Source organism: Lepus europaeus, chromosome 14 (assembly GCF_033115175.1).
Source record: "Lepus europaeus isolate LE1 chromosome 14, mLepTim1.pri, whole genome shotgun sequence".
In the NCBI taxonomy this organism is placed as follows: Eukaryota; Metazoa; Chordata; class Mammalia; order Lagomorpha; family Leporidae; genus Lepus; species Lepus europaeus.
The window spans coordinates 39,343,667-39,357,005 of NC_084840.1; the positions used below are offsets into that span (position 1 = coordinate 39,343,667).

General features: G+C 44.7%; 1 protein-coding gene across 1 annotated transcript in view; it reads left to right on the top strand.

Moving 5' to 3' along the window:
• Positions 1 to 4,425: 4,425 nt before the first annotated feature.
• ENAH (ENAH actin regulator) overlaps positions 4,426 to 13,339 on the top strand; it is a 165,971-nt gene continuing 157,057 nt past the window's right edge. Inside the window, 1 exon segment of the mRNA XM_062210482.1 lies at positions 4,426 to 4,763. Coding sequence (XP_062066466.1) covers positions 4,759 to 4,763 — 5 coding nt within the window. The 5' untranslated portion in view covers positions 4,426 to 4,758.

Below are 13,339 nucleotides of genomic sequence, written 5' to 3' on the forward strand. Positions count from 1 at the left end.
TTCTACATCATTTTTCTCCCATTCTTGGGGAGATAAACAAAAATCACACTGTGAGCTAATTGCCACAAAAGAAAAACACAACAGTGTTGCCTACAAGTAGAAACTCTAAAATCGAGGTCACTCCAAACCGCCTTTTCTTTCTCACTCATCCCTAGTAACTCCTAAAGCATCGAGGGAGGGAGGGGGTGCCGAGGGAGACTTTGCCTCCAATCCTTAGCATTGATTTCCTGACTGCTGAGTAGCATTAGTCATGCATCCTCCTCATGCCCATAAATGGAGGGCAGGCCTACACTGATGCTATCAGACAAATTTAAACAAGGCATGTTCCCAGAGAGCCCTCCGAGCCAGACTGACAACGCTCCTGCAGCAAACTCATCTCCAACACAAGCACGTTTCGCTTCATTTTCCATCTGAGTGCACAGTGCTAACAAACGTTTAGGGATGGCTGTGTCCTCCTGGGACTTGAAGCATGCTGGTATCTTACTGCGATATTAAGCTGGAGTGAAAAGTTTCTGGGAGGGAAAGTTGAGGTCCACATACTTTGTGTTAAAAAGAAAGTATAAAAAGAAAGTATAAGAGTGGGTGTCTTGGTAGACAGTGGGTTAAGCCACTGCTTGTGATGCTGGTTTAGGTCTTGGCTGCTCTGCTCCAATCCAGGTTCCTACTAATAATTAGTGCCTGGAAGGGCAATGGAAGATGACCAAGTGCTTGGACTCATACGACCCATGGGAGAGAACCAGATGGAGTTTTTTTTTGCTCCTAGTTTTGGCCTAGCCCATGCCTAGCTGTTGCTGCCATTTGGGGAGTGAACAGTGGATGGAAATCTTCCTTTCAAATAAATAATTTTTTTTTTTTTGACAGGCAGAGTGGATAGTGAGAGAGACAGAGAGAAAGGTCTTCCTTTTTGCCATTGGTTCACCCTCCAATGGCCGCCGCAGCCGGCGCATCGCGCTGATCCGAAGCCAAGAGCCAGGTGCTTCTCCTGGTCTCCCATGCGGGTGCAGGGCCCAAGGACTTGGGCCATCCTCCACTGCCTTCCCTGGGCCATAGCAGAGAGCTGGCCTGGAAGAGGGGCAACCGGGATAGAATCCGGCGCCCCAACCGGGACTAGAACCCGGTGTGCCGGTGCCGCAAGGCAGAGGATTGGCCTGTTGAACCATGGCGTCGGCCCTCAAATAAATTTAAAAAAATAAAAAGAAAGCAGATTAATTACATCATTCATGAGTTCACTCAGTCATTTACTTTTTAAGAAAGAGTTACTTATTTGAAAGGCAGAGTGATAGTGAGGGAGGGAGAGAAAGAGAGAGATCTTCTGTTTGCTGGTTTACTCCTGAAATGGCTACAATAGCCAGGACTAGGCTAGATCAAAGCCAGGACCCTGGAACTATATATCCAGGTCACCCACATGCATAGCAGAGGCTCAAGTACTTGGTAATCTTCTGTGCAGCATTCCCAAGCACATTAGCAGGAACCTGGATGGGAAGTGGAGCAGTCAGGACTGGAACCCGCACTGGGATATGGGATGCTGGCATCCAAAGCGTGGCTAAACCCACTGCACCCAACGCCTGCCCCCACTCATTCATTTATTCAATCATTCACCTTCCAAATGTCCATTTTGATAAGCCAAACTTTGGACAGCCCTTAGGAAAAAAATCCAGATGATTTTCACCATTCAGTCAAGTAACATAACCTCAATGTTGGAGCAAGGTTCACGTGAAGAGTTAACTTCAGATTTTACTGCCTTAATCCATCCACTCTTGCTTATGCCATAGGAAGTCAGCATGGTATGTGAGAAGGTGCAATGGACCAATGATCAGAAACCCCAATTTAAATTCTTGTTCTATCACTAAGGGACTACGGGCCAGTCACCTAATCTCTCTGTGCCTCATATTCCTTTTTTGAAAAACGAGTGGGTTGGATTTAAGATTCCTTCCATCTCTAAAATTCTTTCATTCTATAAGGCAACACATTCCACAAAGTTTCCTTTGTGACCAGAATAAGTCTGTGATATCCTAGCTCAAGTTTCCTCTCTGCCCTCTTTGAATGTTAAGCCAAATATGAACAAGAAGCAATAACATTTTGTCACAGCCAACAAACTGCCCTTCTACAGGATGACCTTTGGAGGTCAGGCCACCCATTGCCTTATCTAAATCCAGAGGCAATAGTATGACCAACTTGTGAGCTGGCCGACTGCCACTCAAAGGGATGGAAATGGTTGTAGGCAGCCAACATTCTTGGCTGGTACATTTTTAATAAACATAGAAAATAAGAACAGCATTTTCCACTTGGGTTGCTTAATTTGGTACCCATACCATTGGAACATTTGCTGTTAGGATAAAGATGATGTGATATATTACTTATTTAGCACAGGATGGCTTAACTCTTACAAATGAGAAGTGGGTTATGGAGTCATCCGTAAGGAATTTTTATCCTTGTTTCTTGTCTCTGGCAGGAGATAGCTTGAGTCATTATAGCAATTTCTCCACCCCTTTTGGCCCTTTGTAAGAGTTTTCCCTGAAACACAAGCTCTGTTAGATTTACTGTATTGCCATGAATGGTCTAAGGCAAATTGGTGTGACTTCTTTGTGGCTGAATGTCTTATTAATACTTTTCCAAGCTGGTTCAATACGTCATAACACTTTTTCCAAGAAAATGTTCTTTAGTTGATTTGGAGAAAAATACTGGAGGAGCAAGTATTTTAAACTGCAGTGAGTGACTGATAGGAAGACAATGAACCTCATAGGAGAGATGATTTTTAATCACATCCATTGTCCTACCTCTGTGACTTGAGTTATTTTCCTGTTTCTACTTGTAGTGTGGCAACCAGGACATTTTGAGTGGCAAGGGTGTTGTCGCTCCAGTGCTTGAAGATCCTTGAATAAATGCTGTGATGGTAAATTGTAATTAGATACGTGGGTGGAAATTAGTGTTCTGCAAGTACACCATGTTTAAGGCAGAGGCTCGGTGCTTTTTACTACCTTGAGGCCACCCTGGTCCTGGGCCATAGCTCCAGGTCACTGCTTCTGACAGGGCTGTTGGGTCCAAGGCAGCAAGCATTTTATAGTGAAAACTGGGCTATACCATTCTATTACACAGTCAGGCTGCCATCAAGGATGAGTGCAACCTGTTCCCCTTGCATTTGGAAGTGTACGTCATTCCAGCCCCACACAACTACCATTTGATTTATGCCCACACCTGAAACAAAACACCAGAACTTTCGAAGGGATTGCCGGAGTCAGTGCAGGTCCTCCATTTTGGATTAGATCCTCCAGGAATAGGAATCTTCTCACAATCGACCTTCCCCCATTCTAGGCATCGCATGTAGGGAAAACACATCCCCCTTCCTCGGAACTAATTTGTCCAGCTTAAAATTTTTCCTAGACAGATGTTTTGGCACAACGAAAAACTCCCACAATTACAAATTCCGTCTCCGCAGACGCGCCCCCCCCCCCGACCCCGCCCCACTTTATAGGAGTTTGCTTCGACAGTCTTTTCCAGCCGCCTTTTAAAGGAGGCGACTTCAAGACTGTAGGAACGACGGAAAATGGAAACTGTCGTTCGCTCATCTCCCTCCCCGCCCCCGCCCGGGATTCCCTTTCTGCCGGTGACGACGGTCGCTCCCCTTCCACCGCTGCGGCTGCACACGGTTCCCCGCGAGCCGGCCGCGTTCGCTCCGGGATGAAGTCATCCCTATACATAGCGTGCTATCAGCTCGTTCAATCGGCGCCGCACGCCGGGATTCCTCGGCCGGAGAAGGAGCGCAGCGGACAACGATGACCACAGTCTACAGCCCCCGGCCACTCCCCCACCCCGAGCCCCCGAGGCCGCCCAGCCCCTCGTCCCGGTCCTGAGAGCGCGACAGCGCGAGCTGAGGGCAAGCCCCGGGCCAGTCACGCACCCCGGCTCCCCACGCCGGTTGGTCCCGGCGCCTACGGTCCCGCACCGCGGCCCTGCGCGAGGCCCCGGGGCTCCCTCAGCCTTAAGGGAGAGTGAGGCGACCGGCAGGGGGGCCGACGGACAAGCACAGCCCCGGGCGAGGAACCCCCGCCGGCGGAGGGGGCTGCAGGGGGCGGGGTGGGGAAGCACAAAGAGCCCGGGTTCCGCCGCCCTCGCCGAGCCCGCGCCCGCCCCGCCCGGCTCTCCGCAGTCCGGCGGGAGCCCGGCCGCCGGCGCGGGGGGTGCGCCCGGCCCCCCGCCGCCCCTCCCCCCGCGCCGCCCCCTCGCCCCCGGGGAAGGAGGGGAGGAGGGCGGCGCCTGCGTGTTCCTCCGCCGCGCGCCCCGCCTCCTCCCGGGCTCCGCGCGGCGCTCCCGGCTCTCCTCCCGCGGCTGCAGCAGCTGCCGGTTGCACACGGCCTCGGCGGCGGGCGCGGCGGCGCGGGCCTGTGGAGCGGCGGCCGGGTGCGCGGCCCCGGCGGGCACCCCTCCGCGGGCGTCCGAGGGAGCTCCGGGAGGAGGAGGAGGAGGAGGACGAAGACGAGGAGGAGGCGGTGGGAGGCGGCGGCCGCCGGGGGACCCGCTCCGCGCCTCGGCCTCTCCGCCCCCTCCCCAGCCTTTCTCCTGCCCTCTTCTCTCAGACTTCGGGCCGGCGCCTCGGCTTTGTGCGAGGAGATGGTGTAGCCCCCCGGCCGCCGCCGAGGGAGGAGCCGGATACTTGTCTCGCGGCTCGGAGCTGCGTCCCCGCCCCTGGAGCAGAAGCCCCCTCAGCTCGCGCCTCCCGCGTCTCCCGGCTGCTGGGGAAGCCTCGGCGCCGCCGGCACCATGAGGTGAGGAGCGCGGGGCGGGGGCTGGGCCGGCCATTGTGCCGCGGGCACCGCGACCCCCGCTTTCCTGGGACCCCGCCTTCCAGCTCCCGGCCGGCGCGTCTCCCGGTCTCCGGTCTCTCCCCCGCTCCCTTTTGTTCCTTCTAATTTCTCTTTCTTTCTTCTAACCTTGCCCAGCACTCTTGCTTTGGGGGGGGGGGGGGGGGTTCGGTCTCGCTCCGCCGTTCTCCCATTTTTCCTCAAATGCTCCTCTTTAAGCCCGGATTTCCCTTCCTAAATTTAATTTGCGCCCGGCTCATTCCCCCCCAGTCTTTGCAAGCAAAACCCGGGAGATGGGGAGGGGTTCGAGAATCGAAGCGTGGTTGTTGCTGGGAAACAGGTATTTTTACGTAGATATGTAAAAATTTCATGCACTTTTGATACAAAACTCTCCAGTTTAATTAAAAAAGGAAGAAAAGTTTGAAAGCTCTGGAATTTCTGCGGGTAATAAAGTGTCCGTGGGAGGGGTGGGTGAAGGACCTGTGAAAGGTGAAATTTCACTGTGGTGGGGGAAGGGAAAGAATTTATTAGATGGGGGGGATCGTAAAATGCTGGGATAAGTAAGTTGTTTGGGGTGTGTAAGTGGGGGCAGGGGAGGGATTTGTTTGGAAAAGCCTTCCATCGTTTGCCTGTGTTGCATTGCAGCAGCTGCTTTCCCCTTTCCTCTGTAATCAATAAAACAAGCGAAAAAATTTTTTTCTTAGTCGCAAAGGAAAGAATCGAATGTACGATGGTAAAATATTTTTAAAAATTGACAGAGTGAAACACATGGTGTGATATTTTTCTTTTCGTTTCTCCAGTTGAGTAGGAGAATAGACCACGATGTGGTGTGTCATTCATTGGAGGTTTTTCCCCCTCGGCTTGTTTTGTGTCCGTAACCTTCTCCTTTTGGGTTGGTGCAAGACTTCGTGAGAGATGGGACTTGCTAGACTCGAGGCTGATCCCATTCTGCGTTATCATCCTTAAGGGCCTTCCTTTTTAGGTTAAACAATTGTGGATAAAGTAAATTATTCTTATTTCTCTGTCCTGGATGAGATAGTCTTACAGTTCATTTGGATTTGAATCTCCTTTGTGTTAAAGATTAATGGCCAACCATTGCCAAGACCTTTACAATGGGATTTGAATGATATAATCTGCAAAATTCCTTTGCTTTGGCAAGAAAATGTCATGTCATTGGAATTTTTTCTCAATTGAAGTACTTTCCACTTTAAACTTTATTTTTTTTCTATCAAGGTTGAACATGTTTCCATTTTGCTTTTTCATATATTTTATGTGATATAGCTGTGTTGTGTTTTCACTTAAGCTTACTGTGAACTTGAGTAATTTTTTTCTCTGACTGCAAGTTACAGATCTTTATTTCGATGGCCTTAAAAATGTGTTTAATGCTGTGACTGACCCCTTTTCCTTGGTTATTTCACACGTTATTTGCGAATGTGATGGGTCAGTTTAAAAAGTAGTTATGACATATAAAGCAGAAAACCACAATTAATTGTATAAAATATGTCTTGAAAAAACTTCAGCCATTATGTTTAAGCACTTTTTTTTTTTTAATCAAATTACTGATGTCTTTGGAAACTCAGGAACTGTAATAAAATATACGTTATATCTTGTAATAGCGTCTCTTGTTGATTTCTGCTTTAGGGATTTAATGCTATAGGGGTCTTGCAGACCTGAAGGTTGCCAGGTTTTTTAAGCTTTAGGTAAATTTCTTTTAACATTGAGAATGGTAAAACAGGTTAAGTGGGTTATTTGAAAATAAGAATGGTTATAAAATTATTTGATTCCGATTGTGAGCTAGAAAAGATAAGTTAAAGTTCTGAATATTCAATAAAGTTTAATCACTATCTGTCTAAATTATGTCTTCACTTAAAGGTTCTTTTTCTAATAAAATATAACTTGTGTTTTTAAAGCTCGCTGTTTTTTTTTTTTTTTTTTTTTTTTTTCAGTATTCCTTATTAGCAGTAGAGAGGGAGGAATCACACTGTTTTCCAGTAGCATAAATATAGAACATGGTACACAGGGCTGAAAAGTTTGTTTAAGCAGTCTACAGTAATTCTTTGTAGGCTGATTTTGAATAATTTAAGAGCAGAAAAGAGGATCAGCTTGTCACTCTGGAAGGCACTGGATTTGGTAGATGGTTTGTGCAACTCAGATACGTGCATTTGTTCAGATACTTATAAAAAGTAGAATGGTCTGGTCTGGAGGTAAAAGATTCCTGTTCTGGTTGCAAACTTTTTGGGATATTTTGGTGCTTAAGAGAGGACTTTTCAGGTCATATTAGTATTTGCTCAGTCTTTATGATGATTCCAAGTACTGTGGGACATCAGTGTAAGCCTTTTAAATTGAGTCTTCTTTAGTTATATTCAGGGGTAGTTTTGACCTTTGAAAGGGCATCCAGAAATGGTGCCTGGGCAGGAATTTCCAAATTAAGTTGGTGAGAATTCTGAGGAGAAAAAATGATGGTTGCATTGTAAGGATTTGTGACAAGATCTCTCAAATGATTTTAGTTTTAGGAATAGTATGCTTATGCTGATGTAATAGTATACAGGAGGGAACTGAATAATACTTTCTATTCCTGAAATAGTTGTAAGTCATTCTATACATTTAAAACGCTGTGTGTATATAGGCTTACTTAATAATATTTTTCTTTGAGAAAGAAAAATGTATATGGGCCAGTGAAAGGGTAAAGACTAAAAAAACTAATCCTTTGGGGTCTCCTGACTTTTTGGTTTTATTCTGTTTTTCATTTATGTAATGTTTCAAAAGTGTTAGATGGCTTTGTGATTGAAATTTGTTTTTATATGCATATGCATGTAGGAGAGTACTTCAGAATGTTTGTGGAAACTTAATTTTCCATGAGTTTTTTGAAGTACATGCCTTGTAAAAAAAAAAAAAAAAGAGAGAGAGATTTGTTTATTTGAAAGGCAGAGAGACAAAGAGGGAGAGAAAGACACAAAACCTAGCTCTCTGAACCATCTGCTGGTTCGCTCCCCAAATAACCCTCAGTGGCTGGAGCTAGGACAGGATGAACCTAGGAGCTGGGAACTCCCTCTGGGTTTTCCATGTGGGTAGCAAAAACCTGAAGTTCTTGGGCCATCATCCACTGCTTCCTAGGTGTATTATCAGGAAGCTGGCAGCATAGCGTAGCTAAGACTTGAACCAGGTACTCTGTGATGGGGTGAGGGTGTCCCAAGTGATGGCTTACTCTGCTGTTCCTCAAATGATTGCAATTTTAAAATAAGTTGGTTAGTAATTTATTTAAAGATTTTTTTTTCTTAGAAGAACTTGTCTAAGATATTAGTGTTTGTGCTAGTGGCTAAGAAGAGCTAAGAAGAGATTAGGTTGACATTCTTGAGTCCATGTTAGATAGTCCAAATTTCCACTAGCTACTCTTTCTCATATCAAAAGTCTCATATAAAAAGAGTTTCTCATATAAAAAGAATTGTGAGGATTTGTACAAGTCACTTACTAGATAGTTGACCTCAACATAATCATTATTTCAGTAATGGATTTAAAAAAACATTTGTTTATTTATTTGGGGGGGGTGGAGAGAGAGAAAGAAACGGATGGATGGTTGTTGGATGGATGGATGGATGTAGCTCCCATCTGCTGGTTCATTCCTCAAGTGCCCATAGTAGCCAGTGCTGAGCCAGGTACTCAGTCAGGTCTTGAGCTGTCGCCTGCTGCCTCCCGGGGCTTGAGTGCACATTGGCAGGAAACTGGAATCAGGAGCCGAGCAGAGATTCCAGTCCAGGCACTTTTGATATGGGATGCAGGAGTCCTAAGCTAGGTCTTAATGATGCACCAAACACTAGTACCTCATTTATATTTATTTATTTATTTGAAAGACTGATAGAAGGAGGGAGAACAAGTGACCTTGTATCCACTGGTTCACTCCCCAAATGCCCACAACAGCTGAGGCTTGGCCAGGACAAAGTCAGATGCCAGAGACTCCATTGGCTCTCCTGCATGAGTTGGCAGCGACTCAGGTCTTTGAGCATCACCTGCTGCTTCTCAGGCCCATTAACAGGAAGCTGGATCGGAAGTGGGGTAGCTAGGACTCAACCAGGTTGGTTATTTAAAAAGGAAAATTTTTATAAATTTTTATTTCATTTCAAAGAGTGACACACAGAAAGGGAGAGACAAAGAGAGGAACAATCTTTCATTCATTGGTTCACTTGGTAAATGGCTGTAATGGTCAGGGGTGGGCCAGGCCAAAGGCAGGAGCCAGGAACACCACCTGGGTGTCCCATGTGGATGGTAGAGTCCAAAGGACTTGGGCCATCTTCTGCTGCTTTTCCCAGGCAGATTAGCAGGGGTTGCATCAGAAGTGGAGCACCTGGGACTTGAACCTGTGTGCTGATATGGGCTGCTGGTTTCAGCTTCACCCTCTGCATTACAACATTGGCTCCTGATGATTTTTTGGAACATATGTAAAATATAATTTTTTAAAGGTTTATCTATTTGAAAGGTACAGTTGGAGAGAGAGAGAAAAATCTTCCATCTGCTGGTCACTTCCTAAATGGCTGCAGTGGCCCTTGCTGAAGCCAGACACTAGTAACTCCATCCGGGTCTCCCACATGGGTGGCAGGGGCAAGCAATTGGGCCATCTTCCACTGCTTTCCCAGGCGTATCAGCAGGGGCCTGAATTGGAAGTGGAGCAGCCAGTAATTGAACTGATGCTCATGTGGAATGCTGGCATAACAGGCAGTGGCTGAACTCGCTTCGTGTGACACTGGCCCCTGGCATTACTGGATAGTGAATATCAAATGATAATAGGAGAGAAGGTGCTTTATATTCTTATAAACATATATTATTCTTGTTTTGAGGCCTGGTTCTCTTTTTAGACTAGTTGGTTAAAACTTTTGTTCAGCTTGTTTCACCTGAGGACCTTGGTTCAAGGATGTCGAATAGGTTACATTTTGGTTACTTCAGTTGGTGGTTGCCATGGTGATAAGGAGGTTGATGTATTCCTGGGCTTGTGGGGAAGGGTGCTGTGATTCATTAGTGTTAAGTGGTTGGGACATGATTCCCAGAGAGTGGCATTGGGGAGTGGTTCCTGGGATGTGTGTGTTTATAACTACCTATGAGCTACTGCAACCTTATTAGGATAAATGTTAAGTTTTCTTCCTGTGTTAATGTTTGGAGCCTTTGAAGTACTTCTTGTGATTCTGTTACCTTCATTTTGTGGTAATGACAAGTTTAATATACATTGCAATCAATGGTCAGAAGACCCAGATTTAATTTATTGACTTGTTAATTGAACACACTGATAAAACTGGAGATAATTCTGTTATTTCATAAGATTGTTAAGTGTCAAGTGAGATACCCATGAAAGGATACAAATAGTAGTCTCTGTGTTCTCATGGGTCTTCATTTGTACTTGGAGCTGATGGATGTGACTTTCCCACAGCGGTTTATTTTAGGAGCAGGAGCCAAATTTTCGTCTTTTTGAATGGTGGTATTGTAGGTATTTATTAAGTGAACAAATCTTGGATGAGAATGGATTAATAGAGAAAATTGACTGAACTTTATACAGTATACAAAATTTTGGATACCTTGTTAGCCCGGTTGAAATAAGCAAAATAAGTAGGCAGGAACCATTTGGCTGGTATAGAAGAAATTGCATATTGGATTAATGGTTTTGATAATTTATCCTACACACAGCTTAAAACAGGGGTGATTGTGTAACTTGTAAAACACCCAGTCTTTAATCATGAGTGTAATAAGGATTTGGAAAAATGTGATTTCAATTTTTATATGATTGTTGAGGAGTAAGAGGATTCTTTTACTTAAAGTTATCTTTTCCTCTTTTTTTCCCCCTCCTTTGAAATTGTTGGGTGGAATTGAGTGGTAGTAAAAGTTAAAGAGAGAATCTGAGTCGAGGCTGCACTTCAGTGGGTGCTATTCCAAATAAGGGCATATAGATTTTCTTACATAGAAACTGCATGGGGATTCCTTATAAGACTTTCTGGAAGTAGTACTTGGCTGATCTACCTCCAGTAGCTGTTCTGTGCACTCTGCTTTTTTTGCCATTACATGTATTGCCCTGTTTGACAGTGATCTGGATGTGTTTGTCCCTTTCATTGTAAGCTCTTTAAGGGCAGGGACTGCGTTTTTATATTTATGGTAGCAGTGTGGTGCTTGCTTGGCACATAGTACCCATAGAAGTGTTTGACATAGCTGTGTTTTTTTTTCTTTTGTAGAATATATTTATTGACAATAACAATCACCATTTTTGGAGCACATAGATTGTTCTGGAACTGTACTGGGTGCTGTAGAGTGTAATGTAGTATTTGGCAGATACTAAGTGCTAGCAAATTATTTGATGAAACAAACCCTGACCACAGTGTCCTGACCACAGGAATAGCTGTAGAATATGCTCCTTACTCCTACACAAAGCTCAGAAGTGCCAGACAGTCAACTTAGGTTTGTCTAACTCTGAAGCACTTTCGGGAGGAAACCATGTTTCTCTGATGTTGTCACTCAATCCTGAGTTAATAGAAGGACCATTATTCTGTGTTTTTAGTCTGTTTGACCAAAGAACTCATAAAATATTTTAAGCAGCAAGCTCATGCATCTGTTTTGGTTTAGCTTATTTCCATTCTATTTAATGCCTGCTTTGTTTGGGTTCTTATCAGGGCTTGAAACACCAATAATTGGGTAGTTCAGGATGTTCATGAAAGAAGATAGTGAGCCTGGGCTGTTGCCATAACAGAAATACCATAGATTTGAGGTTTAGACAATAGAATTTCTTTTTTTCACAGCTTTGGAGGCTAAACTCTCAGATGTGGTTGGGTTCTGGTGGCGTCTCCCTTCCCTGGCTTGCAAAAGATGGCCTTTCTGCTCTGTTCTTAGGTGGCTTGATATTGGGGGTAGTTCTCTGAACTTCCTCTTACAGAGCCATCAATCCTATTGGACAAGGACCCCATCCTTATGATCTCATTTAACCTTGACTACCTCTTAAAATCCCTGTCTTCAAATATAGTGCCATTGGGAGTTAGAATATCAGGGTATTAGTATATAAATTTTAGGGTTGGGGACACAGTTCTTTTTGTATCAGAAGGTGTCTACACTTTTTGTTTTTGTCAGCACATACTAACTGATGGAAGAAGGTAATCTGTGTAATGGTTAGAATTATAGACAGGTTTTGTTTAAGTATGTGTATATAGAAATAATTTATGAAGAAAGATAAATTGGGGGCCAGTATATGCGAGAGACCTCTTAGATTTTCTGGAAATATCTTTGGAAAGTTGTTTTATAATGATTCTAATAAATTTAATTATATGCAACTTTTCCCAAGAATTATTTTAGTGAAGCACTGTACATATATCTAAATGTAGAGTTTGCATGGTGTAGGATAGAGTAAAGGCTTTGAACTCAGCTCTGGTTTCAAATTCTAGTTTTGACGTTTACTAATTTTGAATAGGTTACAAACTTTTTTTTTGAGATTTGAATTTCTTCTATAAAATGGAAATAATTTCTGCATTATAGAGTTTTTGAAAAAGTTAAATAAAATCCTGACATAAAACTTGGCACACAGAATGGGCTTGATAAGAGTAAATCCTCTATTTCTAAGAAAGTGTAACATCTCTTAAGTTTATGTTAAGAATGTGACAAGCCATCTAAAATGATGCAGCTGCTTTAGGAAACAGTTCAGCAGAAAGTTAAACGTGGAGTTATCCTATGACCTAGTGATTGCACTGCTATATATAATACACGAGAAATGAAGACGTGTCCACACAAAAACATATATGCAAATGTTCAGTGGCATTATTATTCTTACTAGCCAAAAAGTGGGGACAACCCACATGTCCCTCAGTTGATGAATGGATAAATAAAATGTGGGATGTACATATACTTGCAATATTTGGCCATCAAAAGGAATGAAGGGGGCTGACGCTATGGCACAGCAGGTAGAGCCACTGCCTGCAGTGCTGGCATCCCATGTGGGCACTGGTTCGAGTCCGCCTGCTCCGCTTCCAATCTAGCTCTGTGCTATGGCCTGGGAAAGCAATGGAAGATGGTCCAAGTGCTTCGATCCCTCCACCCACATTGGGGACCAGGAGGAAGCTTCTGGCTCCTGGCTTCTGATCAGCACAGCTCTGGCTGGTGCGGCCATCTGGGGAGTGAACCAGCAGACTTTTCTCTTTCTCTCTCTCTCTGCCTCTGCCTCTCTCTAACTCTACCTTTCACATAAATAAAGAAATCTTTAAAAAAAAAAAAAAGGAATAAAGTACTGATACTTGCTACTTGATACTTGACAGATAAACCTTGAAAACCTAAGCTAGGGGCCAGCACCGTGGTGCAGTGGGTTAACACCCTAGCCCATCCCGTATGGGCGCTGGTTCTAGTCCCGACTGCTCCTCTTCTGATCCAGCTCTCTGCTATCCTGGGATAGCAGTGGAAGATGGCCCAAGTCCTCAGGCCCTTGCACCCACATGGGAGACCCAGAGGAGGCTCCTGGCTCCTAGCTTTGGATCGGTGCAGCTCCGGCTGTTGCAGCCAGTTGGGGAGTGAACCAGCAGATGGAAGACCTC